The sequence below is a fragment of the Rana temporaria genome, chromosome 4 (assembly GCF_905171775.1).
Source record: "Rana temporaria chromosome 4, aRanTem1.1, whole genome shotgun sequence".
In the NCBI taxonomy this organism is placed as follows: domain Eukaryota; kingdom Metazoa; phylum Chordata; class Amphibia; order Anura; family Ranidae; genus Rana; species Rana temporaria.
The window spans coordinates 143,788,587-143,816,424 of NC_053492.1; the positions used below are offsets into that span (position 1 = coordinate 143,788,587).

General features: G+C 42.7%; 1 protein-coding gene across 2 annotated transcripts in view; it reads right to left on the minus strand.

The window, feature by feature from the left end:
- The window catches only part of PLS1 (plastin 1), a 149,870-nt gene that overhangs the window by 16,034 nt on the left and 105,998 nt on the right, over window positions 1-27,838 (minus strand). For both annotated transcript variants that reach the window (XM_040349119.1, XM_040349118.1), the window contains exons 6-13: window positions 25,197-25,278; window positions 24,942-25,107; window positions 24,636-24,778; window positions 18,025-18,102; window positions 16,747-16,936; window positions 6,529-6,607; window positions 4,162-4,276; window positions 3,247-3,380 (exon numbers count right to left, since the gene is read on the minus strand). In XM_040349119.1, coding sequence (XP_040205053.1) covers window positions 3,247-3,380; window positions 4,162-4,276; window positions 6,529-6,607; window positions 16,747-16,936; window positions 18,025-18,102; window positions 24,636-24,778; window positions 24,942-25,107; window positions 25,197-25,278 — 987 coding nt within the window. The remainder of the gene's footprint in view (window positions 1-3,246; window positions 3,381-4,161; window positions 4,277-6,528; window positions 6,608-16,746; window positions 16,937-18,024; window positions 18,103-24,635; window positions 24,779-24,941; window positions 25,108-25,196; window positions 25,279-27,838) is intronic.

Below are 27,838 nucleotides of genomic sequence, written 5' to 3' on the forward strand. Positions count from 1 at the left end.
ATGGTACCTAAAACTCATCAATGGGCCCCAGTACATTTTGTCACACCAGGTAATTTAGCAATCTGGACATAATGTTATTAGATTGAATGTGAATATAGGTGTTGAGTATATATATATATATATATATATATATATATATATATATATATATATATATATTATATAGGGCCAGATCCACAGAAGAATTACGCCGGCGTATCTATTGATACGCTACGTAATTTCAAAGTTCCCGCGTCGTATCTTTGTTTTGTATCTACAAAACAAGATACGACTGCATCTGGGCTCGATCCGACAGGCGTACGTCTTAGTACGCCGTCGGATCGTAGGTGCATTTTTCCGCCAGCCGCTAGGTGGCGTTTCCGTCGAATTCCGCGTTGAGTATGCAAATTAGCTAGATACGGCGATCCACGAACGTACGTCCGGCCGGCGCCTTTATTTACGTCGTTTGCGTTCGGCTTTTTCCGGCGTATAGTTACCCCTGCTATATGAGGCGTACTCAATGTTAAGTATGGCCGTCGTTCCCGCGTTGAATTTTGACTTTTTTCAAAGTCATTTGCGAATAGGGATTTGCGTAGAATGACGTCACCGTCGTAAGCATTGGCTTGTTCCGGGTCAATTTCGAGCATGCGCACTGGGATACCCCCACGGACGGCGCATGCGCCGTTCAAAAAAAACGTAATTTACGTCGGGTCACGACGTATTTGCATAAAACACGCACCTATCACATTGATTTGAATTGCGCGCCCTTACGCCGCCAAAGATACACTACGCCTGTTGGGGCTGGTGGAACAAATGTCAGTGATTAGAGCCAGGAAGATACTCAAATCCCTGTTACTATATTATGCTCGTAAGGCCATTACGATGACCTGGAAACAATCGTCTCCCCCTTCTGTCAGATTCTGGAAAAGCCTAGTAAATGCTAGTTTGCCCTTGTATAGGGCCACCTACTCGGGCAGGGGATGCCCACAGAAATTTGAGAAAGTATGGAACTGTTGGCTAGATGACAATGCCACGGTAAATGATCCAGTAGCAAATGCCTAGATAGATAATGTGCCTGCAGTTTTTTAGCTATTGACCCAACTATTTTCATGCTGCACTCTTTTGTCAATACCGATTTGAGCACAGATTATCCTGAAGTTACCCTCTCCCCACATTGGGGATATAGTATAAGTTACGTTAGGATGTTTAAGATGTGTGTTGTGCCCTGTTGCGGCATGTTGTCGCGACCGGGGTACTGCCCCTGCGTGGGCAACTGTTCGGCCCCTGCGTGGGCTAGTTTTGTATGTCAATATAATTCTCAATAAAAAAGATTTTGCAAAAAAAAAAAAAAAAAGATACACTACGCCGCCGTAACTTACGGCGCGCATTCTTTGAGGATATAAAAAAAAACAGTAAGTTACGGCGGCGTAGTGTATCTTAGATACGCTACGCCCGACGGAAATATGCGCCAGGGTACGTGGATCTGGCCCATAGTGTTTACAATGTTTTTCATGTAAAGTATAATGGCTACCATACATTAAAATTAACTTTTAGCTTAAATTAGCTAACATAGTTCTAGGTGCATAAAAACAAAAGGTGTGAAAATTCCTAAATTTATTTTTTTCTTTAAAAATCAGCCCAAGCCTGAGTAGATAATCCTGCTCCTTCTTTGATAATGCACAGAAGTAAAGCCTGTCAGAAAATGAAAAATAATAATATGAATTATGTGTTCCTATAGAGAAAAACCTGTGATGAGGGAACTACATTGGCTGTCATTGTTCATCTAAAGGTGGGTGCACACTATAAGAAAATCAGGCGAACGATTGTCTGGATTTCCTTGAAGTTTCACAGCAAGTCAAAACCGAGGATGGAAATAATGTCTGAAAATTCTTGCACGACAAAGGCTTATTTTTATTTTTTTTGCTGCCTATTATTTCTGATCATGTTCTGCCTTTCATATCTGATGTTTCTTATACAAAAACAGTACACAGTACAAATTTAACCCCTGCCCCCCCCCCCCCCCTCATCACCAGGCCATTTTTTGCAATACAACACTGCATTATTTTAACTGAAAATTGTGCGGTCAAGCAATGCTGTACCCAAATAAATTGTATGTCATTTGTTCTCTCAAAAATGGAGCTTTATTTTGGTGGTATTTGATCACCACTGCATTTTTATTTATTTTTTTGCAGGCTATAAACCAAAAAATTCCTGCTATAAAACATATCCAATAAAAAAATATATAAAAAATCGAATTTCTTCATAAATGTAGGCCAATATATTTTCTGCTACATATTTTTTGATAAAACAAAATCCCAATAAGTGTATATTGATTGGTTTGTGCAAATTTTATAGCGTCTACAAACTATGGGATATATACTGGAATTTTTTATTAATTATTTTGTACTAGTAATGGCAGCGATTAGCAATTTATAGCGGGGCTGCGATATTGCGGCGGACATTCTGACACTTTGTGGTAACCACTGACACTAATACAGTGATCAGTGCTAAAATCACTGTACCAATCACAGTGGCTGGGAAGGGGCTAAACAGCTAGAGCGATCAAAGGGTTAAATGTGTGCCTAGCCAGTGTACTGTACACTATGTGTGATGCTTTTACTAAGCGACGTAATGGATTTTTTTGCCCTGTCAGGATGGAAGCTCTGCCTTGTTTACATAGGCAAAGCTCTGTCATGTGACTCTCCTTGGTGATCAGTGGGTGCTGGTGGACATCCATTGGCTGGCACCTGCTGATGAGATTTGGCTGTTATGATGGCGCTCCCCCTACCCTGAAGTCCAGAATCTATCACTGTACCAATCACAGTGGCTGGGAAGGGGCTAAACAGCTAGAGCGTTCAAAGGGTTAAATGTGTGCCTAGCCAGTGTTTGTGTACTGTACACTATGTGTGATGCTTTTACTAAGCAACATAATGGATTTTTTTGCCCTGTCAGGAGGGAAGCTCTGCCTTGTTTACATAGGCAAAGCTCTGTCATGTAACTCTCCTTGGTGATCAGTGGGTGCTGGTGGACATCCATTGGCTGGCACCTGCTGATGAGATTTGGCTGTTATGATGGCGCTCCCCCTACCCTGAAGTCCAGAATCACGGTCAGCAAACAGTTAAATGAAAACTTTTAGTTCTGTTCACATACACAACACATTTTGGAGTTCGTCCCTTCAAGAAATATATATATATGGTTTTCAAATACTGGAGGACATAAATGTGTTGTGTTGTATGTAGGTACATAAGGCCCATGTCAATGACTTACCTCCTCATTAGCTGCCACACTAAGGCCAGAGTGAGGGTATGATTGCCTTCATAAAGATTATGGCCACATATACCCACTAGGGAGAATCTAGCTTTGTTCCTTCCCAACTCAACGGCATAATTACAATTCTCTAGCTAAAGAAAAAAGGAAATATACCCAGTTAGTTAAACATACTGTATGAAAGTTCATTTATAAAGTGTATATATAAAAAAAAAAATTGTTGCAGATAGAGTTCCCAGTATAACTAGAGAACTAACCACAGTGTGTTCTCCTGCTTAGTGTGGTCAGTTCTTACTAGGAAAGCAGAGGGACTGGCAGGAACATCAGGGATTTCACACAAAGGAAGCAATACAAAGAGAGCAGGATACTTTCTCATACAACTACATGGTACAGCAGCCCCTTTTCAGGATTATGAAGTGTTGGGGAAACAAACGCTTTAACAGTCTGCAAAAACCCATTGTGAATGAACTTCCCCTGTCATCACCACATTTGGGCCTGGGATTACACACAGAATCTGGTGCAGCTGTACATAGTAACCAATCTACTTCTAGGTTTTATCGTCAAAGCTTAATGGTACAAGCTGGATTTAGAAGCATTGGTTACTATGCACACACACAATATCAATTTCATGGGTTGTCTTGCATGGACATAGATCATATTCCCAGACCCAATTGTGGTGTTGACAGGGGTAGTTCATTTACCACAAAGGTAAGTGATAATTGGCTAGCAATAGAAACAAATAGAAAAGTGCTGTTTCTTTCCAGCAACAGAAGACGGTACAGTAGGGGATGACATGACAAATACTGTATCTGATTTTGGACAAACCATGTTAGCATATTCAACAGAATCACTGTATGGCACTTGATAGAAATATGGTGTCTACATACAAATAAATAAATTAACTTTCACACAGACCTTTCTCATGTGGGCTCCAAGAGGTGGATATGGAGGTTTGTTAACACGATCCCAGCTAACTGTCACCCGGGATCGGTCGTATAATTGGAAGATGATTACAGCATCAGTAAGGTCACTATGAACAGAGTAAAAAGGAAACATTATGAAATCATAATGTAAAGCTAGTGTTATTATCATTATTTGAAGACTTCTCTTCTATTCCTGTTGTGGTGACAACTGAAATTTTTGGGTTCCCCTTAAGTTCAGTGCATAAAAAAACAGTTAAATTTAAGAAAAATATCAACCACTAGAAAAAAAAAATCCCCAACAGTTATCCAACACTATTGTATATATGGTTGCATTGGAGAAGAATAAAATCATTCCTGGTGTAGCCAAGCTCTTGTCTAGAAAAAGAGCCGCAATAAAGACTGTGATGCAGCTGTTTTGTGTGCATATACGAAAAACTCTTATGCTCTCTTTTAGTGCCATTGAGCACTATTCAGCAGAGGGAGAGTGTGATTCCCAGGTATACACCCCTAACAGGAGGGGAAAAAGAGCAGTTTTCTCCTAAACTGCCTCTTGTTGTGAGGGGACCGGAGTGTGCACGTCGATATCCCCTGGTGCACAATAACCTTTTGCAAGCCTGCTGCCTGAAACAGAAATCTGAGTGCTGTTAACCTGTGTGCTGAGGACCAGAGTCACTCAAGGCAGATCCAGAAGTGAGCTGACATCTAAATAGCTGGACCAAAGTTGCTTATTGCTAAGACTGGTAAGTGGGCATTGCTGCCATTGAGCTATGGCTGCTAGAAGAGACAGAGTACATAGGGACTGGCAATCTACCTAGCAGCCCAATTCAATGGCCCAGATTCAGTAAGAATCTGCGCCTTTCTTACGCAGGCACAGGGCAGCAGCTCCGTACATTGCGGGGGCGCTGTGTTAACTTGCCCGGCGTACGGGCGCCTAATGTTAATGATCCCGCCGGGGGCGGGAATCATTTAAATTAGGCGCGCTCCCACGCCGAGCGTAGAGCGCATGCTCCGTCGGGAAACTTTCCCGACGTGCATTGCGGCAAATGACGTCGCAAGGACGTCATTTGCTTCAAAGTGAACGTGAATGGCGTCCAGCGCCATTCACGATCCACTTACACAAACGACGTAAAATTTGAACTTCGCGACGCGGGAACGTGGCCATCCTATAGCATTGGCTGCGCCTGCTATTAGGATGTGTAACGTTGCGCGAAACCCGACGTACGCAAATTACGTAATTTGCGTACGCAGGGCCAGCGCAAGTTTGTGAATCGGTGTTAGTATGCAATTTGCATACTATACACAGATCACAATGGGAGCGCCCCCTAGCGGTTTTCGCTAGAATGCAGCCTAAAATCTGCGTGGCATAAGAGCCTTATGCCGCGCAGATTTTAGGCTGCAGTCGACGTAGCGATGTTCCTGAATCAGGAGCATTCGCTACGCCGGAGCAAGTAAGCAATTGCGCCGTGTAACCTATGGTTACACGGGCGCAATTGCTTCTTGAATCTGGCCCAATGTATACAGACTGGGACTGTACTTACGTGCACAACTGTAAAGACTGGGCCCCAACATTAGCCAGCTGAAGAACTAGTGCGTGCCAAGAACTGCGCACCCAGATAGCTGCTTCACAAGAACTTTGCCTATTGTCCATAGTAAGTGGTACCTCCTTAGGGAGCATTATATTTCATTTTAGCCATTCATACAGTGTGCACTATAAAGCAGTTATAGCCTCCTGGTTACAGAGGAGTTGTAGTAGTATTGATCACGATTGCTGTTACTTTTTACCAATGCTACTGCTTTCTGCTGATTTTGTGGGTTACTAGGTTTACTTTCATCTAATGGTACAGAACACTACCCTTAACTACTATAACATAGGGATTACATTGTCTAGTGAGCTGAACTAATTATATACAGTATTTGTCTATGTATGCATGTACTGCCATATAATTTAACCTTTGAGTTTCTTTACTACTAAACAGTTTGGTGTTTACCTTTTTAATACTGAAACATATTTGTGTGCATGATATATTTATATTTTTGCTCCCAATAGTATTGTTGTATCCATGTGCTTAACCTAGTTTGCCAGAGGGCCTGGGGTTGTTCACAGAGTCAAGGCAAAAGAACAAAGAACCCAATCTACCAAGCGGCTCCTGTGGGAGTAGCGCTACACTGGCTAAGCTGCAAAGTGTTTAGATATCAAGAAAATGGCACCACAGTTGAACATATCCAGTAAGGCAAAGAGCAACATGCCAATGGCAGTATATCATACAGTTGTTACCAATCAAATCAGAATACTTTGACTTCAGTAAAAGCAAAACATAATTCTCATGAATCACAATATAAAAAGTGCATATGCATTTACCTATATAAATGGTTAACATAAGGGTTTACACCAAGAGAATTCATCCAATTCCGGAAAGTTCTCTCCTCATTAGTCTCTCCTGTGTGCATGAAAAACAAAAATATTAAACTATAACATGCAATTACTTATAAATAAATGTAGGTATTTTCCAGTACAATAACTGGTGTCTATACTGATATAGATTGTCCAAAAAGTTTTTTAGTACCATTGTCAGAGGGTGAACCTAACCCTGTTTTGTGTAAGGCTTGCATCCCTTTCTTGGGATGTTGCCTTTTTCCTTGCTGTATGTGTAAATTGATAAAAAATTTACTTTTAAAATACTGTATATATATTTTTCAAAGCTTTCTTTACAGCATTTCTTCATATCTGCCTAAAATGTTTGCACAGTAGTGTATATCATTTATTTACATACACTAAGGCTGCCTGAGCGTTTTCAGCTCATAAAACGCCCGAAAAAACGCCCAACAAGCAAAATCCCATTCATTTCAATAGTACCTGTTCACATCTGAGCGTTTTGTCACCTGAAGCAAAATGCCAGAAAAATGCTCAAAATGGAACATGAGTTTCTTTGGGGCAAATTACAGGCATTTTTATGCTTTTTACATTGGTGACCTGTACAAAATCGCAGCAAAAAACACAGTAAAAACGTGCGACTTTGTGAATGCAGCCTAAGTGTGCTTGCAGCTCAATATTATTCTTGATGCGCAAATGTTACATTGATATTATTGCATAACAGAATACAATAATAGTGTACAACTTGTACATAACTTATTAATTATGTAATTCTTAAAGAGGGGGTTCACCCTAATAAAACAATTTTTTTTTCTAGCATTAAATTAGGCATAGTAGCGCGAGCTACAGTATGCCTGTATTTATTTGTTTAGCCCCGTACTCACTGTGCAATCGTATAGATAAGATTCTGACTCCCCGCGGGGAATGGGCGTTCCTATCCAGAGGGAGCATGATTGACGGCCGGCTATGGCGCGTCACGCTTCTCCAGAAATAGCCGAAATAGGACTTGGCGCTTCACGGCGCCTGCGCATAGTCTGTGCGCAGGCGTCGTGAAGAGCTGAGACCTACTCCGGCTATCTTCGGGGAGCGTGATGTGCCATAGCCGGCCGTCAATCATCCTCCCTCTGCATAGGAACGCCCATTCCCCGCGGGGAGTCAGAATCTTATCTATACGATTGCACAGTGAGTACGGGGCTAAAAAAATAAATACAGGCATACTGTAGCTCGCGCTACTATGCCTAATTTAATGCTAAAATGTTGGTAATGAGGGTGAACCACCGCTTTAAGGAACCTATTTATCTACATTTTAATGTAAGTTAGTCTGGCATATAAAAGAAGGAAAAAAGAGGGTAAACTTGAGGAAATGTGGCATGCCTGGTTGAGAGATACGAGTGTCGCACCACCAAAACTGTTGTTGGATAGATTTTCTATGTAGAATGTAGAGGGCAGGGGGGGAGGGGGGATATAAGAAATAAAGAGATGTATATGGGTATATTATAGGAAAGCAAAAATGTTGTATAATGCATGTTAATTGAATTGCAATGGATGTCGAATAGACATATCTATGTATGAAATAAGAAAAGCAAAATAAAAATAAAGTGGATTTAAACAAAAAAAATAGTTAGTTGTAGGTATATATAAGTGTATCTGCCTCCCATGCCACGTAGGTGTTGTGTGCTCATACTCAAAGAGATTTGATACAGCTAGGGTGTAGCCTGCCTGAGCTTTTATTTTATTGTTCTATGTGCTGGAGTAGTTCCGTAGATCAAGATACTAATTGCTTCTGCCATTTACTTTTGGGTAGACTCCAGTAGTCTGAGTGAAAAAAATGAATAACTGAGTTATGAATATGTATCCTCAGCAGTCTGTGGAGCTGCCTGGTTCAGAGGTGTGGGAGAAGGTATTAAAGTTGTAGTAGAGTTTATTTGTTTATGTTTTACTGATAATAAGACTTACCTGTAGGTACTGTAAATATCTCCTAAACGTGCACCATTGAGGAGATATATACTTGTGTAGCTGCTGGTGATGACACCAGCGCATGCACTTTGAAGAAATGGTATACTAATACCAATCCTTCAGAGCCCTGTGCTGTAAACAGTGACACCCATGCACATGCGCAGAAGTGATGTCATTGTGGCTTGCCTATTCAAGCGGCTGTAGCCCGGCGAGTCCCAGGAGGAAGACTGGGTGAAGATGGAAGCCCTGTCAGCGATGACAGCGCATCACTGTTGGTCGACTCTGCACAGAAGGAGCATCCAGAGTAGGGAATTCTTACAGTAAGAAGGGGCAGAGGCTTCGTACGCCTGCATCGCTGGACCATGGGACAGGTGAGTGTCCGATTATTAAAAGTCAGCAGTTACACTTTTTGTAGCTGCTGACTTTTATTTTTTCCGGCGGAACTCCGCTTTAAGGTAAAAATCCTCTACCTTTATAACATTTTTAACTTTGGCCAAATAAGGCAATAGACCACAGTGTAATATGTTCTCTACATACAGCAGACACATTTGTACTGAGCTAATTAGAAATACAATACAAAAACCTGGATGCTTCTAAAAACGGCCCCTGTTCAGTTATCCCATTACAGGAACAAGCGTTCCCTCTTGCAATTCTGAAATCGCAATTTTTAAATGAGATTTTTAAATGCACGTGATTCTGCCACGCAACAATCGCGGCAGAATTGCACCTCATCTGGGGTGTCATTAGGAGTAATGGCACCAAAAAGCACATTGTGCCGCAATTTGGAATCGTGGGCAGGACCGTTGCAATTCTGTGTGATTCTAAATCTCATAATGTAAATAACGCCTAAAACATGAGGCATAATTCTTTATGGCTATTTAGGCTAGTAAAAGAATGTAAACGTTGGGATTATTTAGATCCGCACTGACTCTGCCAGAGATTTGTTGGACAAAGTGTGATATTTTTAGAATATGACTCAGAGGTCGTAATAAACACAATCATTTTCCATGCAAAATAAGTGTTGCTCTTTTTAGCTGGTCCATGAACCAATATTAGGAGGAATAACTATTAGGTCCTTGCATACTTTCAGCATTTTAACTGACTCTAATGCCGCGTTCCTGGAATGCTGGGATTGCTAACTACGTCATTTGCTTGCGCTCTCAACCAAACTGTCAAACCATCAAATGGCTGGTGTCATAACTGATCACATGTGCAGCACCATGGCAGTTGCAGATTAAACAGAAGCAGCTTCCTTGGCTGTAAGGGATAGGAGTGTTTAATTCTGCTTTAATGCTGTTAGCAGATCGGCTTTTATAAACTTGGCGGTGCCTAAAATTGCCTAAAATGGGAGAGCAATTAAGCATGTGCAGAGCAGGGTGATACAGTGTATTACTATACGTTAAACCAGGGCTCCTCAAACTACGGCCCTCCAGCTGTTGTAGAACTACACATCCCATTAGGCATTGTAACACACTGACATTCACAGACATGAATAGGCATGATGGGAATTGTAGTAGTTTGAAGACCCATGCATTAAACAGAATAGGCACTCATGTGTAATGTTTTACATAGCTATATCTGCAAAAGGATGCAGCAGGACTCAATTTTCTGACTATAGTTTCCAGCTGTTAGAAAACAACTGAAACGTGTACTTCAGAGCCCATTCACACAGGGGCAATACGACTTCCATCACGACTTTGGGAGGCAACTTGGACACGACCTGAGTATGAATCATCAGGCAACTTACAAGGCAACTTCAAGTCGCCTCCAGGACAGGAGGCTTTCCAGTGGCCAAACAACAATCAGCTCTGTGGGAGGGGGAGGGAGGGGCTTGCCTGAGAAATGCATTTTACCTTTCTGTATTGTTGCTTCAGTTAGGACAGTGATCCGACTTCTGATTGACTCCCGTTGTGTACTGGGAGCCGAGTGTTCCCAGAACACAGCGGGGGACGGAAGGTGACGTCATGCCCGCAGTCTGCCCGAGACTGTGTGGCCGGAAGTGGGTGCAAATACCTGTCTTTAGACAGGTATCTGCACCCCCCTCCCCCTGAAAGGTGTCAAAAGTGACACCGGAGGGGGGGAGGGTTCCGATCAGCTGGAGTTCCACTTTAGGGTGGAGCTCCGCTTTAAGACGGCTCCCATTCACTTCCATTCATTTTCTCGTGCGACTTGAAGTGGGATCCCAGGTCGCCCCAGTGTGAACCGGCTCTCAGAGGCTATGTTGTGATCTTTGAAGATCTTTGAGAATAAATAACGAATGTGAAGGCAGCTGGAGAGGCTTGCACATGCTTGTTTTAAGTCTCTTTTACTGAATGTTAGGGATATGTTAATTGGTACTAATGTATCATTTAGATAATATGTTAATAGTATAATGTCCATAGTCCAGACACAGGCACACTTTAGGCTTGCTATGTAACACATGACATGCATCATCTTATGGAAGGAGAAAAACATGCAAGTCATAAAGGTTTTTAGCAGCACAACAATAAACTCATTTATCAGTTCATCAAAAAAAAAATATTATTATTATTTTTTAGGTAATAAAAATAGTGTTCTAGGGTAATTTAATATCTGCCTCCTTCAGCTCTTCTTTCCTGAAGGACAGAACCATGTTTGTTTAGGCACTATCCAGGATCACCACCTACTTCCTTAACAGAGATGATGGGTCAAATATGACAGCCATGTGAATTTTGCTATCTGCGCAGTTCTTGACTGTAATCACAAATGTTGTGCCCAGATACAGATTCTGAACATGCTACTTACTCTAAGGCCCTGTACACACGAGCGGATATCCGATGAAAACGATCCGCCGGACCGTTTCCAGCGGACATTTCTGCTCCGGATTTTGATCTGATGGGCTGTACACACCATCAGATCAAAATCCCCACGGAAAACATACGCAGTGACGTGGCTGCGCCGTCGCCGCGACGATGACGCGGCGACGTGCGCGACCCTGGAAGGTAAATACTTCCACGCATGCGTCAAATCACTTCGACGCATGCGAGGGATGGGGATCGGTTGGACTTATCCGGCGAGTCTGTACAGACGACCGGATAAGTCCGACGGACAGGTTTCCAGCGGATAGATTTCTTAGCATGCTAAGAAATGTTTTTCCGCTTGAAAAACGGTAGGCTGGAAAAATGTCCGCCAAAAAATGTCCGCTAGGCCGTACACACGACCGGATTTGTCTGCTGGAACTGATCCGCGGATAAATCCCAACGGACAGATCCGGTCGTGTGTACCCGGCCTGAAGGTTAAAATTTATCGGCCTCATAGACTGATCACTCTTCACTGATGACTTTTCTGTCTGGCTTCCTTACTTTCTCTCCCCTGAAATTCTAACTATCATTCTTGGTAACCTGAACATCCCTGGCTATCTCTCAAATTCTCAACCTAACCTCATCTTTTGACCTAACACAATGGACACACTCTCATTCTCACTCTAATGGTAACACCCTTGACCTTGTATTCTCTTATCGCTGTGTCGAGAGCTTACCGGCCCCTTCTGACTACTACATGCACCCATTGGCCCTTCACTGCCTCATTGGCCAAGAGTAATGTGCAGAAAGTGAGAGGGGTCATTCATTCAATACTTTAACTATGCATAGAGTGTGTAGTGTTTTCAGTTTATATTTTAATTATTAAAAAAAATAAGTTTTTAAAATTAGGTAGATTCAGAGCTTTTTTTCTCAGAAAATAGGTGCAGGAACTCAACCACGACCCTGTTCAGATTTCAAAAACAGTAGAAGGGTCTTTAAGGGGCATTAAATACCAGGATTGCATTACATACAGAGTGCAGAGTTCAGGGGGGTTACACACAGAGTGCAGAGCTGTCACTTGTAAACATAGAAACCAGACTTCTGTGTTTACAAGTGATTGTGGTGAGCAGGCACCAAAGGGTCTTAGCCAGAGGTGGTGGAACTGAGTTCCCCCAAGTTCCCCCTGAAAAAAAGCCCTGGGTAGATTTAAAGTAGTGCCTATTTACATTTAAAACTTGCAGCTAGTGGCAATCTCCAAGCAAAAAGGAGTTTCATTTACAGCTATAATGGGAAGAGATCTAAATAGCTGGGGATCAAGTTATACGGATTGTACCTGCTCTCTCCCCTTTTCTAACAGTGACAAGACTTCTACCTTTTCTAGTACAGACAAGACTGTCTGGCTTAGTAAGTTTTACACATACTACAATAATGCAAGCAAGCACTACTGAGCCTTTATATATTTATGTGTGTGTGTATATATATATATATATATATATATATATATATATATATATATATATATATACAGTATAGACATTATATTACCAAAAGTATTGGGACACCTGCCTTTACACGCACATGAACTTTAATGTCATCCCAGTCTTAGTCCATAATGTTCAATATTGAGTTTTCCTAACCTTTGCAGCTATAACAGCTTCAACTCTTCTGAAGGCTGTCCACAAGGTTTAGGAGTGTGTCTATGGGAATGTTTGACCATTCTTCCAGAAGTGCATTTGTGAGGTCAGGCACTGAATACCTGGCACACAGTCTCAGCTGTAATTCATCCCAAAGGTGTTCTATCGGGTTGAGGTCAGTCAATCAAGTTCCTTCACCCCAAACTTGCTCATCCATGTCTTTATGAACCTTGCTTTGTTCACTGGTCCAAATCATTTGGTGGAGTGAGTATTAATGTGTGGGGTTGTTTTTCAGGGGTTGGGCTTGGCCCCTTAGTTCCAGTGAAGGGAACTCTTAAGGCGTCAGCATACCAAGACATTTTGGACTATTTCATGCTCCCAACTTTTTGGGAACAGTTTGTGGATGGCCCCTTCCTGTTCCAACATGACTGTGCACCAGTGCACAAAGCAAGGTCCATAAAGACATGGATGAGCCAGTTTTGGGTGGAGGGATTTAACTGGCCTAAACAGAGTCCTGATCTCCACTCTAATTCATCCCAAAGGTTTTTTTTCGGGTTAAGACTGTGAGCCAGGCCATGTCGTCCACATCAGTGCCTGACCTCACAAATGCGCTTCTGAAAGAATGGAGAAACATTCCCATAGACACCCTACTAAACCTTCCCAGAAGAGTTGACGCTATTATAGCTGCAAAGGGTGGGCCAACTTAATATTGAACCCTACAGATTAGGACCGAGATGCCATTAAAGTTCATGTGCATGTAAAGACAAGTGTCCCAATACTTTTCTCTCTCTCTCTCTCTCTCTCTCTCTCTCTCTCTCTCTCTCTCTCTCTCCCTCTCTCCCTCTCTCTCTCTTTAATTCTATGTAAAATATGGTTCCCTCATACTGCACAGAAACCACACTACGAGCAAACTTTAGATGCATGCAAAGGTCACATTGATAGAAATGTCACTCTGAAGCTTAAAAGAATGAACATATACTGTACCTATTACATAAGTAAGGGTGGTATCTGTGATACATAGAAAAGAATAACCCAACGGCACTGTATTAGTAATCAAATAATTGATTAATGCAATATGACTTTGATAAAATAATTATTAGTCCTTGTGTCGAGAGGGTTTGGTCTAGAGTCAATGGGCAATTACAAAAATGCATCATGCTCTGAAAATAATTCACTACTAAGTATAACTGGACCTCTTTTGACTTGTTTTAAGCTGTATTTGCATTCCCACAGATACTGTGTATATGGGGAGGAGCAGAACTTTTACAAACAAAAGCCCATGGACACAGCACAAGCCCTTATAATGTTAATTCATTAAATAAGAATTATTTTTACTATGTTTAATATTTAATAACATAATCATTTTCAAATCGAATGTTCAATTTCTTTATATAAATAATGGATAAGTGTGTTATTCTGTTAACATCAAATGCGTTGTCAAAGCCTTGTCCCGTCCAACTGCTGGGAGTAAAGAAAATGTGAGGTACTTCCAGGTATGGAGGAGCATGTGACTCACTCCATGTAACAGAAATAACACAATGGGGCAGAACCACGAAGAAGTTACGACGGCCTATCTATTGATATGTCGCATAACTTCTATTTTGCTCCGGCGTATCTTTGTTTTGTATCCACAAAACAAGATACGCCTGAAGCTGGGCTAAATCCGACTGGCGTACGTCTTAGTACGTCGTCGGATCTAAGGTGCATATTTACACTGGCCACTAGGTGGCGCTTCCGTCGAATTCCGCGTCGAGTATGCAAATTAGCTAGATACACAAATCTACAAACGTACGTCCGGCCGGCGCATTTTTTTACGTCGTTTCCGTAAGGCTTTTTTCGGCGTAAAGTTATCCCTGCTATATGAGGCGTACTCAAAGTTAAGTATGGACGTCGTTCCCGCGTCGAATTTTGAAAATTTTACGTCGTTTGTGTAAGTCGTTCGCGAATAGGGCTTTGCGTAGAATGACGTTCACGTCGTAAGCATTGGCTTGTTGCGGGTTAATTTCGAGCATGCGCACTGGGATACCCCCACGGACGGCGCATGCGTCGTTCAGAAATAACGTAATTTACGTTGGGTCAAGTAAAATTAACATAAAACACATCTTTAACATTTGAATTCCGCGCCCTTACGCCAGCAGATTTATGCTACGCCGCCGTAACTTTAGAGGCAAGTGCTTTGTGAATACAGCACTTGCCTCTCAAAGTTGCGGCGGCGTAGCGTTAATACGATACGCTACGCCTACCGAAAATTACGATCCGCCACGTGGATCTGCCCCAATTTGTCTGAATCCTTTGTAAGCTTCAATTGAAGAAGTGACTCATAGCTTAAACTGGATGGTTTCTCATACTCCCAAAAGCCGAATGAAGTCGTTCTAAAGGGTGTTCTAAAGTTCAATATGCTCAGGATGGGGAAATTAAAGTGAGCATATTGCTTTGCTTTGTGTAGGCAAAGCACAGGTTACCTTTAAAGACTGCTAAAAAGTTTCCCCTCTTCTACTTAATACATCATAGTACTCTAATGAATTGAATTGAGCTGATGCATAGAACGTGCTCACTAGAGGGGCATATCACTACAGAAGGTAAATACTGTCAGTTAACATCTTAAAGCGGGGGTTCACCCTTAGAGGGCACTTTTCCCCCTTAGATTCCTGCTCGTTTTTACTAGGGGAATCGGCTATTTATTTTAAAATATGTGCAGTACTTACCCGTTTACGAGATGCATCCTCTCCGTCGCTTCCGGGTATGGGCTTCGGGAATGGGCGTTCCTTCTTGATTGACAGTCTTCCGAGAGGCTTCCGGCGGTCGCATCCATCGCGTCACGATTTTCCGAAAGAAGCCGAGCGTCGGTGCGCAGGCGCAGTATAGAGCCGCACCGACGTTCGGCTTCTTTCGGCTACGAGTGACGCGACGGATGCGACCGTCGGAAGCCTCTCGGAAGGCTGTCACTCAAGAAGGAACGCCCGCTCCCGAAGACCCATACCCGGAAGCGACGGAAGAAGATGCAGCTCGAAAACGGGTAAGTACTGCTCATATTTTAATACAAATAGCCGATTCCCCTAGACCGAACGAGCAGGAAGCTAAGGGGATAAAAAAAAAATTTTTACAAATGGGTGAACTCCCGCTTTAAGCCATTATTTATCCCATAAGATACTAATTTAGAAGGAAAAAACTGAAAAACTATTTGCTATATTAGTATCAACACTGATAGCATTCATCAATGTGAACTGAATACGTCACGTCTGCAGTTCTTCAGGGCAATTCCAATGTTCAGCATCACTATGTCAATTAAAAAAATGTGTATGAGCCCCAACCTATTAAAGCATGATTAGTCTAAAGCCTCGTACATACGATCGGATTTCCATCGGACAAAGCCGTGGAATTTTGTGCGAAGGGCATTGGCCGTGAACTTGTATTGCATACAAACGGCAAAGAATTGTTGGCCAACATACACAAACCTATGTGTTTTTTCAGCTCTTTAGCGCCACCTTTTGGGCAACTTCTGCTAATGTTGTCTTATGCCACGTACACACGATCGGTCAATCCGACATCACACATTTGTTGTGGGAAATTCTGAGAACAATTGTCCGATGGAGCGTACAAATGGTCGGATTATTCAACAACATCCTGCCATCACACAATTCCCATCGGAAAGTCCGATCATGTCCGATCAAAGTTCCCTAAGATTCACTGAAATGCATCCCAGCAACAGTAATAGTTTGGCTGTGTTCTCAGACTTGGCACAGACAGATTTTTACATGATAATAGACAGTAATACACACAAGGTTATTATACAGGTAGAGTCTTAATAAGAAGAGCATAGTCTATGGGAGCTCATGATACCCTGATGTTTAACTTACCTTCTATTGCATTAAAGTCATACCCATTGGTGCTGTGCAAAGCTGGGTACATGTTGAACAGATTTGCTACAAAAGCTAAGTTCAATTTAGGGTTTCCTGAAGCCACATCTGATGGTGTCACAAACTGCCGGCAGCCCAGTTTGTCTGCTTGGTTCAACATGTAATTGGCTCGCTTTATATCATTAGGTTCCTGTCAAAAAACCAAAGACAGACAAGTACAGAATATCTATAGGAAAACAATGTAACTATTATTTTGTGGTATGTGTAAGCTATTTTACAGTAAGCTAATTTTCTCACGTAAAGTGCATCTGTGTCATTCTTAACAAACAGCAAAAGAGCATTAAACAAGCCATCCCTGACCTCTCTAGATAAATGTACTTTGATGTAATTGAATCTCAAAGATCCTCAAAGGTCACAACAAATACTGTCAGGTTTCAGTTGGTTTGTAACAGCTTAGAAACACCTGCTGTGTGTTTACATTTAAGTGATAGTAAACCCTGGTGGAAAAAATACCCCCCCAAAAAAACCTGCATGATAATGGCATAATGTGCTAGTATGCATCGCAAGCCCCCCGCATGTTCCCTCAGCGTTTCTTCCGGGTTCACAGGCTCCTGGCACGATTTTTTTTTGTGACTGCGACATTATGGCGGACACATCGGACAATTTTGACAAATTTTGGGACCATTGTAATTTTCACAGCAAAAAATTATATAAAAATGCATTGTTTACTGTGAAAATGACAATTGCAGTTTGGGAGATAACCACTAGGGGCGCTGAAGGGGCTAAGTGTGACCTCATATGTGTTTCTAACTGTAGGGGGTGGGGCTGGACGTGTGACATCATTGATCGCCTTTCCCTATATCAGGGAACAGACGGTACACACACATCTCCCCGTTATTCAGCTCCGAGGACCGATCGCGGGACTCCGGCGGTGATCGGGTCTGCGGGTCCCGCGGCCACGTCCACGGAGCTTCGGACCGGGTTGCGGGCGCACGCCCGCGACCCACGGCTGGGCATTGGCCAATCACGTACAAGTACGTGATTGTGCCCAGCCGTGCCATTCTACCGAAGTATATCGGCGTTAGGCAGTCCTTAAGTGGTTAATTGTCCTGGTTGGCTTCACCGAACAATAGAAAGGCTCAAAAAGTGGTAGAGATGGAGCAAAGCTCAGCCAACAGGGATTTTCTAAATTTTCATATAACTTCAGCTGCCTACATTTCTGAATCTGTCCATTATTTTGATGTTTATTAAATTAAGAAACATAGCGTGTGAACTTACATTAAATCCGGCAAAGTCTATGTCAACCTCATTCTTGGGGGCAATCTCTCTTAGCAAATGGAAGTATGCTTTGGAATCCTTAGAATAAAATAAATACATTTAGATTAGTATGTCAGTATCATAATGAGTTAACTATAACACACTGATTTATTAAGGTAGATGTTTTACCTGGTCTGTTTTTACCCGCAGGGGTGTAGATAGGGGGGACCAAAGTGGAGAAAGTACAGCTAGACGGCTGTTTAAAGGTGTTCAGGAGGCCAAATGGCCGTTTTAAAGGAGTAAAATGATCTGCAAGTGCTGAACCTTTAAAGACCAGTAGATGGTCATGCATTTTGGGCTTTAGGCACTTCAGACCCCTGCGCTCTGCATATTACATATTATCTGACTTCTGCACTCTGTGTTACACAATCCTGATCTCTACATTTTGTACATTAGACATTCCTGACCCCTGCACTCTGTGCCTTACCCACTAAGGAGCCCTGTACTCTGTACATATTGTTGGCTTAGGTTTTAAGCCTCTCCCACTATTAATGCAATTTTGCCACACTTACACACCACTTTGTAATTCTCCCCTGGGTGCCCAAGAAGGAGTCCTGCTAGGCAATCTGTACAGGGGAGAGGAGAACTCCAAATCACTGCATCAGCAGTTTGATTTGGCCCCACCAACTGGCAAGAAGAAAGTACAGCGAGCTGTCTGAGAAAGTAGAGGTTATTGATGGGACCCATGGGCAAGGGAGATGTGCAATGTGTAAACTGCATGTAGCATCAGCTGCATACCATGCTATGTTCCAGCAGCAGGATGAGGACCTCCTGTTCTGCTCCAGGAACAAAATCAGGGTTGGTTGAGTGCTCCTCAGCCATTCACAGGAATACAAGGTATAACGTCGTAGTCTCTGCCTCAGTCAATCAATCAAAGGAAGCTTTGCATCCACTGATAACATATAAGGTTTCTTGTCAATGGCTGAGCAGACTTTGTTCTGGAGCACAGCGCTGTATACTGCATGTAGCTGATGCTTCACACAGTTTATACAACTCTTAGGCCTAGTACACACGAGAGGATTTATCTGCGGAAACGGTCCGGAGGACCGTTTCCGCGGATAAATCCTCTGGCGGATTTTGATCTCATGGTTGTACTAACCATGAGATCAAAATCCGCGCGGAATTCCCTCCGCGGTGACGTGTCGCGCCGTCGCCGCGATGATGACGCGGCGACGTGCGCAACGCTGTAATATAAGGACTTCCACGCATGCGTCGAATCATTACGACGCATGCGAGGGATGGATTCGGACGGATTGATCCGGTGAGTCTGTACAGACCATCGGATCAATCCGCTGGACTGGATTCCAGCGGATCGATTTCTTAGCATGCTAAGAAATTTTGATCCGCTGGAAAACCATCGGCCCGAAAAATATCCGCGGATAAATATCCGCTGGGTTATACACACCAGCGGATCTATCCGCTGAAAGTGATCCGGGGATAAATTACAGCGGATAGATCCTTTCGTGTGTACGGGGCCTGAGAGTGAGTGCATCTATTAGTTCATTAAAAGAAACTGAGAACGGAGCAATCAAAGACCGTTGATCACTCAGTTCTCAGGTGCGCTCTGAGCACAGAGCAGTTACTGTCAGCCACCATTCTGTGCTCTAGCTAAGGCCTTATAGGCTGAAACACATCAACTGATTTCATCTGCGTTTGTACACTATGGCTTTTCAATAAAATGAAGATTCTTTAAGAGCAACAACCGGTGTGCAGATCATCTTTCCTACATTATTCTACTCACCCAGCGACTGTGGATCGAGCACCCGAGAGCTCTGCCATCAATGTGTTGTATGGGTAGTAGCACTGACTTTTCTGCCCCTCACTCACTGGAGTGACAGGCTATGAAAGGGCAGGATCGGCTGGCTCAGACTTTCAGCACCTGACATTATTGTCAGGATCCCTGCAGAGTCTGGACTGGCTCTGTGATGTCAGCCAACAGTGAAATCGGGCTCATTGCTCAATCTGGGTCACAAAAGTGCAGTACTAAGTGCACTTTTGTGCACTTGGACCTGCTTAGCTCAAATTATCTATCGGTATTTAAAGTCACCGTAAGTTATGTTTTAACCCCTCCACTGTGTTATAGGGATAGTGGGCCTGCGTTTTCACTTCCATCCAGCCTACAGGATTGCCCATCAGAGGATGGACTGCTGAGCCAGAAGACCATGAAGATCTCAGGTTTGTGAGCGAGGCCCATAGCACTGGTGGCTACCTTCTTCTTAGTTAGCATAGAGTATTCACAGAGACCATCAGGAGGACATCTTCAGCATCAGTGTTATGAGAGGCCTTCCGCCACCCTTATTTGTTTCATACTTGTTTGCTGTCACAGGGATTTGCTGCCATCAATAGAGTTCTGCCTAAAGGGGATTGCATACATTAGGTTGTATATGGCATACTCCTGACCCCTGCACTATTTATATTATATTGTACAACAGATGCTGATTGCTCAGTAATGACCTTTAAGGTAGGGTGTGTGCAGAAAAACATATGTAATGGTCGAGTTTAATACTTTTACAAATTTGGGGTGCCGAGTTCTGTACATGTCTGTTACCTTGTATACAGTGAGTAGGGTAAAGTTTTCCTACTGTGCCCTCAATTTCACATGAATGTGATTGGCTATGTAAAGTGAAGTGCTAGTGAAATAAAGGTGGTCCTTTAATAGATCAGCCTCTGGAGGTTTGGGAAGAGCATGAGAGTAAATCATAAAAATATATATTCTCTATTATGTGAAATTTTTAAAAACTGTCAAAACTGATAACTTATGAATCATAAAAAAAGGTTCATCAAGAATGCTTCACATTTATAGTGCAGACATTTTTTATGTTTAATTTCTGTTTATTAAAGTTTTGACTTTTTTATATAAGCAAATAAATATAATCACAATAGTACCAACTTCAGCCAAAATTATTGTACAGTATATGAAACCCTCACCTTGCAAAACAACTCATTCAGCTTAAAATAGAAGTGAATGGCAACATATTTGCGTATATATACAGTATCTCACAAAAGTGAGTACACCCCTTGCATTTTTGTAAATATTTTATTATATCTTTTCATGTGACAACACTGAAGAAATGGCACTTTGCTACAATGTAAAGTAGTGATTGTACCTCTTGTATAAGGCCCCTTTCACACCTGAGGATCCGTTTTTAAACATCCACTTGCTCAGCAGGGATCGCTCCATTGATCCCCGCTGAGCTGGCAGTGGACAGGTCTGTCTCTGCATACTGTGCAGGGACCACTCTGTCAGATCTCTGCTCTCCTCTATGGGGGATTGGATGAAAACGAACCGTCTGTTTGTTTTCATCCGATCCGGTCCGCCAGACGGATGCAAAATAGGGTTTGCATCCATCACATTTTAGCGGAGAGGATCGGATCGGGGCTGATCGGGTGTCAGCGGACATGTCACCACTGACATCCGACACTTCATAGAGCTACATGGAGCGCCCGTTCAGATCCGCCTGAAAAAACTGATCTGAATGGTCCGCAGGTGTGAAAGGGGCCCAACAGTGTAGATTTGCTGTCCCTTGAAAATAACTCAACACACAGCCATTAATGTCTAAACCGCTGGCAACAAAAGTGAGTACACCCCTAAGTGAAAACGTCAAAGTACTTTCGGCCAGAGTTGGCAAACCTGATCTAGTCAAATATTCCCTGATTCAATCAGTATGGATGTGCAAAGAAGTGGAGGGTCTATCTGGATGAAGATTGTATAGCTTTGTGTAGTAATCCCCAAACGCCGCTGCTATTTCTCAGAGAAGGGCGGACTTGGATCCAGTGAAAGTATAGATAGTGAGTACAAAAGTTTTCCGCTCTTCGTTGACGGAGGATGTGAGCTAAACACAATTTTTTTTTATGTAAAAACAAATGTGCCGCGTGAGTGCTGATAAATGAACTAGAGGTATTCTATAAGATTGTAAGTAGATCTTTACCCTGAGCGTTTTTACCTTAAAGTAGTGCACACCACCTTAGCCATCTTGTACAACTTCCTGGAAACCTTAAAACCCATTGCACGCTTAGTTGGAAGTGTGATTAAAAGTATGGCAGAATGTTAAAGCAGCCATTACATTGATTATTTTTTCTTCTGTTCAACCAGCAGGTTAAATGGAAAAAAATGATATGATTCCCCCATCCACACATTTGATGTGGATGGGGGAATAATCCTCCCACTGTGGTATTGTATTCTGACAGCTGGGACACTGATCATTCAAGAAAAACCCGACAGGCTGGTTGTATACAAGTCGATCAACTTGTGTACAGCCAGACTTGCCCATACATGGGTCAAAAATTCGGCCAGCCCCTGCTGAACCAGATGAATTTTTATCCATGTATGGTTGGCTTAAGTCTTGTAGTTCCTCACCAGCAGGAGGTCTGAGAACATGATCATGATAAATGCAACAATGATCAGCTTTGCAGTAGTTGTAAGTGGAAATAGAGAAAAAAACATAAGCAGGTACTCATGGTTTCTTCAGCTAAAGGTGTAAGAGAAAGTCTGGGTCAGCTGGAGATCTGAGGGAGGAATTCAGTAATATGCAGCAACTATTAGGCCCTGTACACATCTGGCAATTTGGGATCGTGGTCAGAATCACTGTGATGCCCAATCGCAATGCAATCACGGCAAACCACATTGTGGGAAACTTGTCGCCAAAAAGAAACTCCTGCTCCTTTTAAGGTGACGTAAAATTGCAGCAAAACTGCTCCGCATTTAGGTGCCATTAAAAATGAATGCGACTCAAACACATGTGGTGCATTTTTCCACTAGTGAAGTGCGATTTGGGATAACGGGCAGAACCACTGTGATTTTGCCTACAATCCCAAATCACCAGATGTGAACAGGGCTTTGGATTGCTGACAGTAAAGTAGCAGAAGTTGGAAGTGTAGGAAAAAGCTGGAGTAGAGTGCTACAGCATTTGCTGCCACCAGGGTTGGATTCTAGACAAGGTCACGAGGCCAGGCCTCTGGGCAGCAGTGGGTGCAGGAGCCGCGCCGGTTGTAACACACAGCGGGAGACTGCTGTGTCACGGAGCTCACTGTGAAAAGTTTGGGCGCGCTGTGATAAAAGTCCCGCCCTCCTCCTAGACCAGCTTGTGTGATAGAGGCAGCGTTCTGTCTACTTTTCACAGTGAGCTCTGTGACACAGCAGGAGCAGGAGATGCCCGATGTGCCTAATGCACACACTAACTGGTGAGGCTACATTGTTTGGCACAGTAAGGCTGCAATGATGGTGAGGGGGGCTGTAATGATGGCACAGTAAGGCAGCAATGATGGTGAGGGAGGCTGCAATGAAGGCACAGTAAGGCAGCAGTGATGGTGAGGCTGCAATGAGGGCACGGTAAGGCTGCAATGATGGTGAGGCGGCAATGATGGGCACAGTGAGGCGGCAATAATGGGCACGGGTTGGGGGACTTTCAGGGTTTTTTTGGCGGGGCGCGGCATTGAAGGACCCAGCCTTGGGGCGGCATTGAAGGGACCGGCCTTGGGGCGGCAAAGAGAGTAAATCCGGGCCTGGCTGCCACATTAGCTAAAGACTGAAAGATAATAGAATAGACTAGTATTTGCAGTGAATAAAAAGCTATACGTTAAATAGAAGGAAAGAACAGCTAGCTAAGATTGTAATGTTACAGCAGCTGTATGTCTTGGAGAAGAAATAATGCCATGCTGTAACTCACAGTTTATTAGAAACTACAGCTATAATTTGTAATGTTTCTTTCTCTTCCTTTTACAAGCATCAGTGAGAAGGTCAGAGAGATGACTAAGCCATGTGGCTGTCAATTTAATGTGGGACGTAAGTGGGCAAAAAAGGAGAAAAGGGAGCAAAGAAACCACAGGACATAAATGCATATAATATAATATAATATAATATAATATAATATATATATATATATATATATATATATATATAATGTATATACAGTACATTTTCTGAATGTTATTTTTTATAGGTATAGTATATGTGTGTGGTGGCTTCCCTCATTTTGATAATCATATACTGTAGTTTTCTTTTGTCATAGTTTTCCTACAATGGGTACTTGCCCCTAGGCCCGTCGCTACAGGACAGGCAAAACAAACAATTGTTTGGGGCCCAGAGGCTGGCCTGGGGCCCCCAACTTCCCCTTCCCAGGCTGTAGCATGGCCGAGCTCCTCTTCCTTCCACCTGGAGTCCTGTCAGTCTGACCGGGTACCGTGCGTGGTACAGGAGATTCAGTTTCCTGTTCCCGGCCGGACTGATAGGAAGTGTACACTGAGTGCTCACTTCCTTTCAGTCCGGCGGGGAAGACAGGAAACTGAATCTCCTGTACCACGCGCAGTACCCGGCACTATCTGATAGGGGACTGGGGAAGAGGCAGGGGGAAGAGGAGCTCGCTCACGCTACAGCGGCAGCCTACAGGAAAGAACGGGAGGTAAGAATAGAAAAAAAAATAGTGTATCGTTAACGTAGGCTTTACATGCTTGGGGGGCCCCCATTTTGCTTGGGGCCCCAAAATTCCTTCAAACGGCCCTGCTTGTCCCCATCAATACCAATGACTGTTGAACAAAGTTAGATGTAAAGAAAATGTAGCTAGTTCTAGACACACCTTAATGTCACTGCTGAAATTGTTTATATTTGACCACTGAGCATTGGTCAGGTGGTAGTTCACCCAGCGTAGCAGGAGCTCTTCAGGGGACAATTTCATCAAATCTTCCAGTGTCTCCCCGTCTTTTAGTAATGCAATGAGAGCTAGAAAAGGACAACAACTCACAATGTTACACATATTTTACTAAATAGTAAACAGCACTTTACTACCCTTATTCAGTAATTCAAAGAACAACCACAGCACTCAGTCACAGTTCATACTCTTTGCACTCTTTATATAAATAAGTGACTTTCTTTCTCTAATTACCTTCATTTTTGGAGATTTCAATGTCAGCAAACAAACCAGCCTTAATGATCTGCCAGAGAAGTCCAAGAACTAAGTGTGGCTTTCCTTCTTGTAAATCGTGTGCGCCTATATTTACTACTGTACAGCCAATGGCAGAAGCGGAATTCAGGGCCAAATTAATGTTTTCCTGGAGAAATATAACAACATAATGCTTATTAGTTTAAAAAGAAAACAACTATTCTATAGAGGTAATTTAGTAGTATGTTGACCACTTACTGAGATTGTGAATGGTGTAAGTTTAGTCTTGTTAATGGCTCTCTCATCAATGGTGTCTGGCTGAGACAAGTTGATCATTTTACTAAATAAAAACAAAAGGAGAAGAAAGCTTTGCACACACTTGTAAGCTGTACCCTGAGACTTTAGACTATTTCTTATTTATACTCTTCAAAGCACACAGCAAGTGACAGCCAATCATTTCCAACGTCTTAATCACAATTTTGTTAATATTAATCTACAGGGTGATATATAATACAGGAAGTGACACAACTTTCCTGTTTCGACAGTGCTGGAGTAGCTTCCTCTTTGGTACACTGGACACAATGATGGTGCTCACTTGGCATGTACATTATTCAGAAAATGTGATTTAATAAATATAAGATGTTCTGTAAGGCCCCGTACACACGAGAGGATATCCGCTGGAAACGGTCCGCCGGACAGTTTCCAGCGGATAAATCCTCTGGCGGATTTGGATCTGATGGCTGTACACACCATCAGATCGAAATCATCGCAGAATGCATCCGCGGTGACGTGTCGCACCGTCGCCGCGTCATCGTCGCGGTGACGGTGCAACACTGGAAGGTAAATACTTCCACGCATGCGTCGAATCATTATGACGCATGCGAGGGAGGGGAGCGGACGGACTGATCCGGTGAGTCTGTACAGACGACCGGATCAATCCGCTGGACTGGAATCCAGCGGATAGATTTCTTAGCATGCTAAGAAATTTTTATCCGCTGGGAATCCGTCGGCTGGATTTTAATCCGCCGGGAAATGTCCGCTCGGACGTACACACAACCGGATCTGTCTGCTGGAACTGATCCGCGGATCAATCCCAGCGGATAGATCCGGTCGTCTGTACGAGGCCTTATAGGATGAGGCATTGATGAAGGGCCAATGATGTCACAAAATAACCTTGTCCAATCAGAGAACACCTTGTATCCACCGAAAATAATACAACACATTTTCTGAATAGAGGAGCTTTCAAGAGAGTAATGCTGGCAAAAAACTATACGAAAAATCACATTAACCTTTCAATTTATCGTTCGTTCAGCAGAAAATTTCCAAACTTGTCCTTCATTTTTTCGGCTCAAAAATATCCCAACGATTATCGATTTTTTGCCCATTAACTGTTCGAAAAACGAACAAACTTTCTGAACGACCGATTTTCGGACGATTTTTCGTATAGTGTATGGCCAGCATAACTCCCTGGGCCGGATTCAGATAGAATGGTCTATCTGTCCACCCGGCGTAACGTATATCTAAGATACGTTACGCCGCTGTAACTTTGGGCGCAAGTTCTGTATTCAGAAAGAACTTGCGCCCTTAGTTACGGCGGCGTAACGTATGTGTGGCGGCGTAAGCCTGCCTAATTCAAATGGGGATGTTGGGGGCGTGTTTTATTTAAATTTGAGTTGACCCCGCGTATTTTACGTTTTTTTTTAATGGCGCATGCGCCGTTCGTGAAAAAATCCCAGTGCGCATGCTCGAAAATCCGCCGCAAAACGTCATTGCTTTCGGCGTGAACGTAAATTACGTCCAGCCCTATTCGCGAACGACTTACGCAAACAACGTAAAAATTTGCCGGCCGGACGTACGTTTCTGAATCGGCGTAACTACCTAATTTGCATATTCCTCACGCAACTATACATAAGCGCCACCTAGCGGCCAGCGTGATAATGCAGCCTAAGATACGACGGTGTAAGACACTTACACCAGTCTGATCTTAAGGATATCTATGCGTAACTGATTCTCTGAATCAGGCGCATAGATACGACGGCCGGACTCAGAGATACGACGGTGTATCAGGAGATACGCCGTCGTATCTCCTATCTGAATCCGGGCCCCTGTATTCAGTGTACCAGTTGCTCCAGCACCACCTGAACAGAAAAGCACTTCTTGTATGTGGTTCAGACTACTATTGCGATTTTGAGACTCCCCTGCAGTCCTTGATAAATACAGATAACCAAGCTGGCCCATAAATTAGAAAAAAAAAAAAAGATTTTTCCTGGAGTTCTTCTATGTTTAAAATAACCTTCCATGTACTACAAAACACAAAATGCAGTAAAAAAAAAAAAAAAAAAAAAAAAGCCATATAAAACATCTGCATACTGTTTTTTTTGTTTAGGTGTAAAGCCCTGACACGAAAAAAACTAATTATCTATATGGTATTTCACCAATTAAGAAAATTTAAAGCCAGATTCAGACTTTTGTGGCAAATTACCACATGTATTTGATTGTCTGTTTTGTCAAGTGTTAATGCCCATACATTTCGACTATACAAGGGTCCACAACAGACCTCTTTCTTCAAGCACCCTATACAGTATGTTCCTTTAAGGTCAATATAGAGATATTGGTATATTAATTTCCCCATGTCACACATTTATGCATGAGTTTATGATAAATCTACAGTGCCGTGAAAAAGTATCCATATCCCCTGGAAATTTTCCACATTTTGTCATGTTACAACCAAAAATATAAGTGAATTTCATTGGGATTTTATGTGATAGACCAACACAAAGTGGCACATAATTGTGAAGTGGAAGGAAAATGATAATTGGTTTTCAATATTTTTTACAAATAAAAATCTGAAAAGTGTGGTATGCATTTGTATTTAGCCGTCTTTACTCTGCTTACCCTAA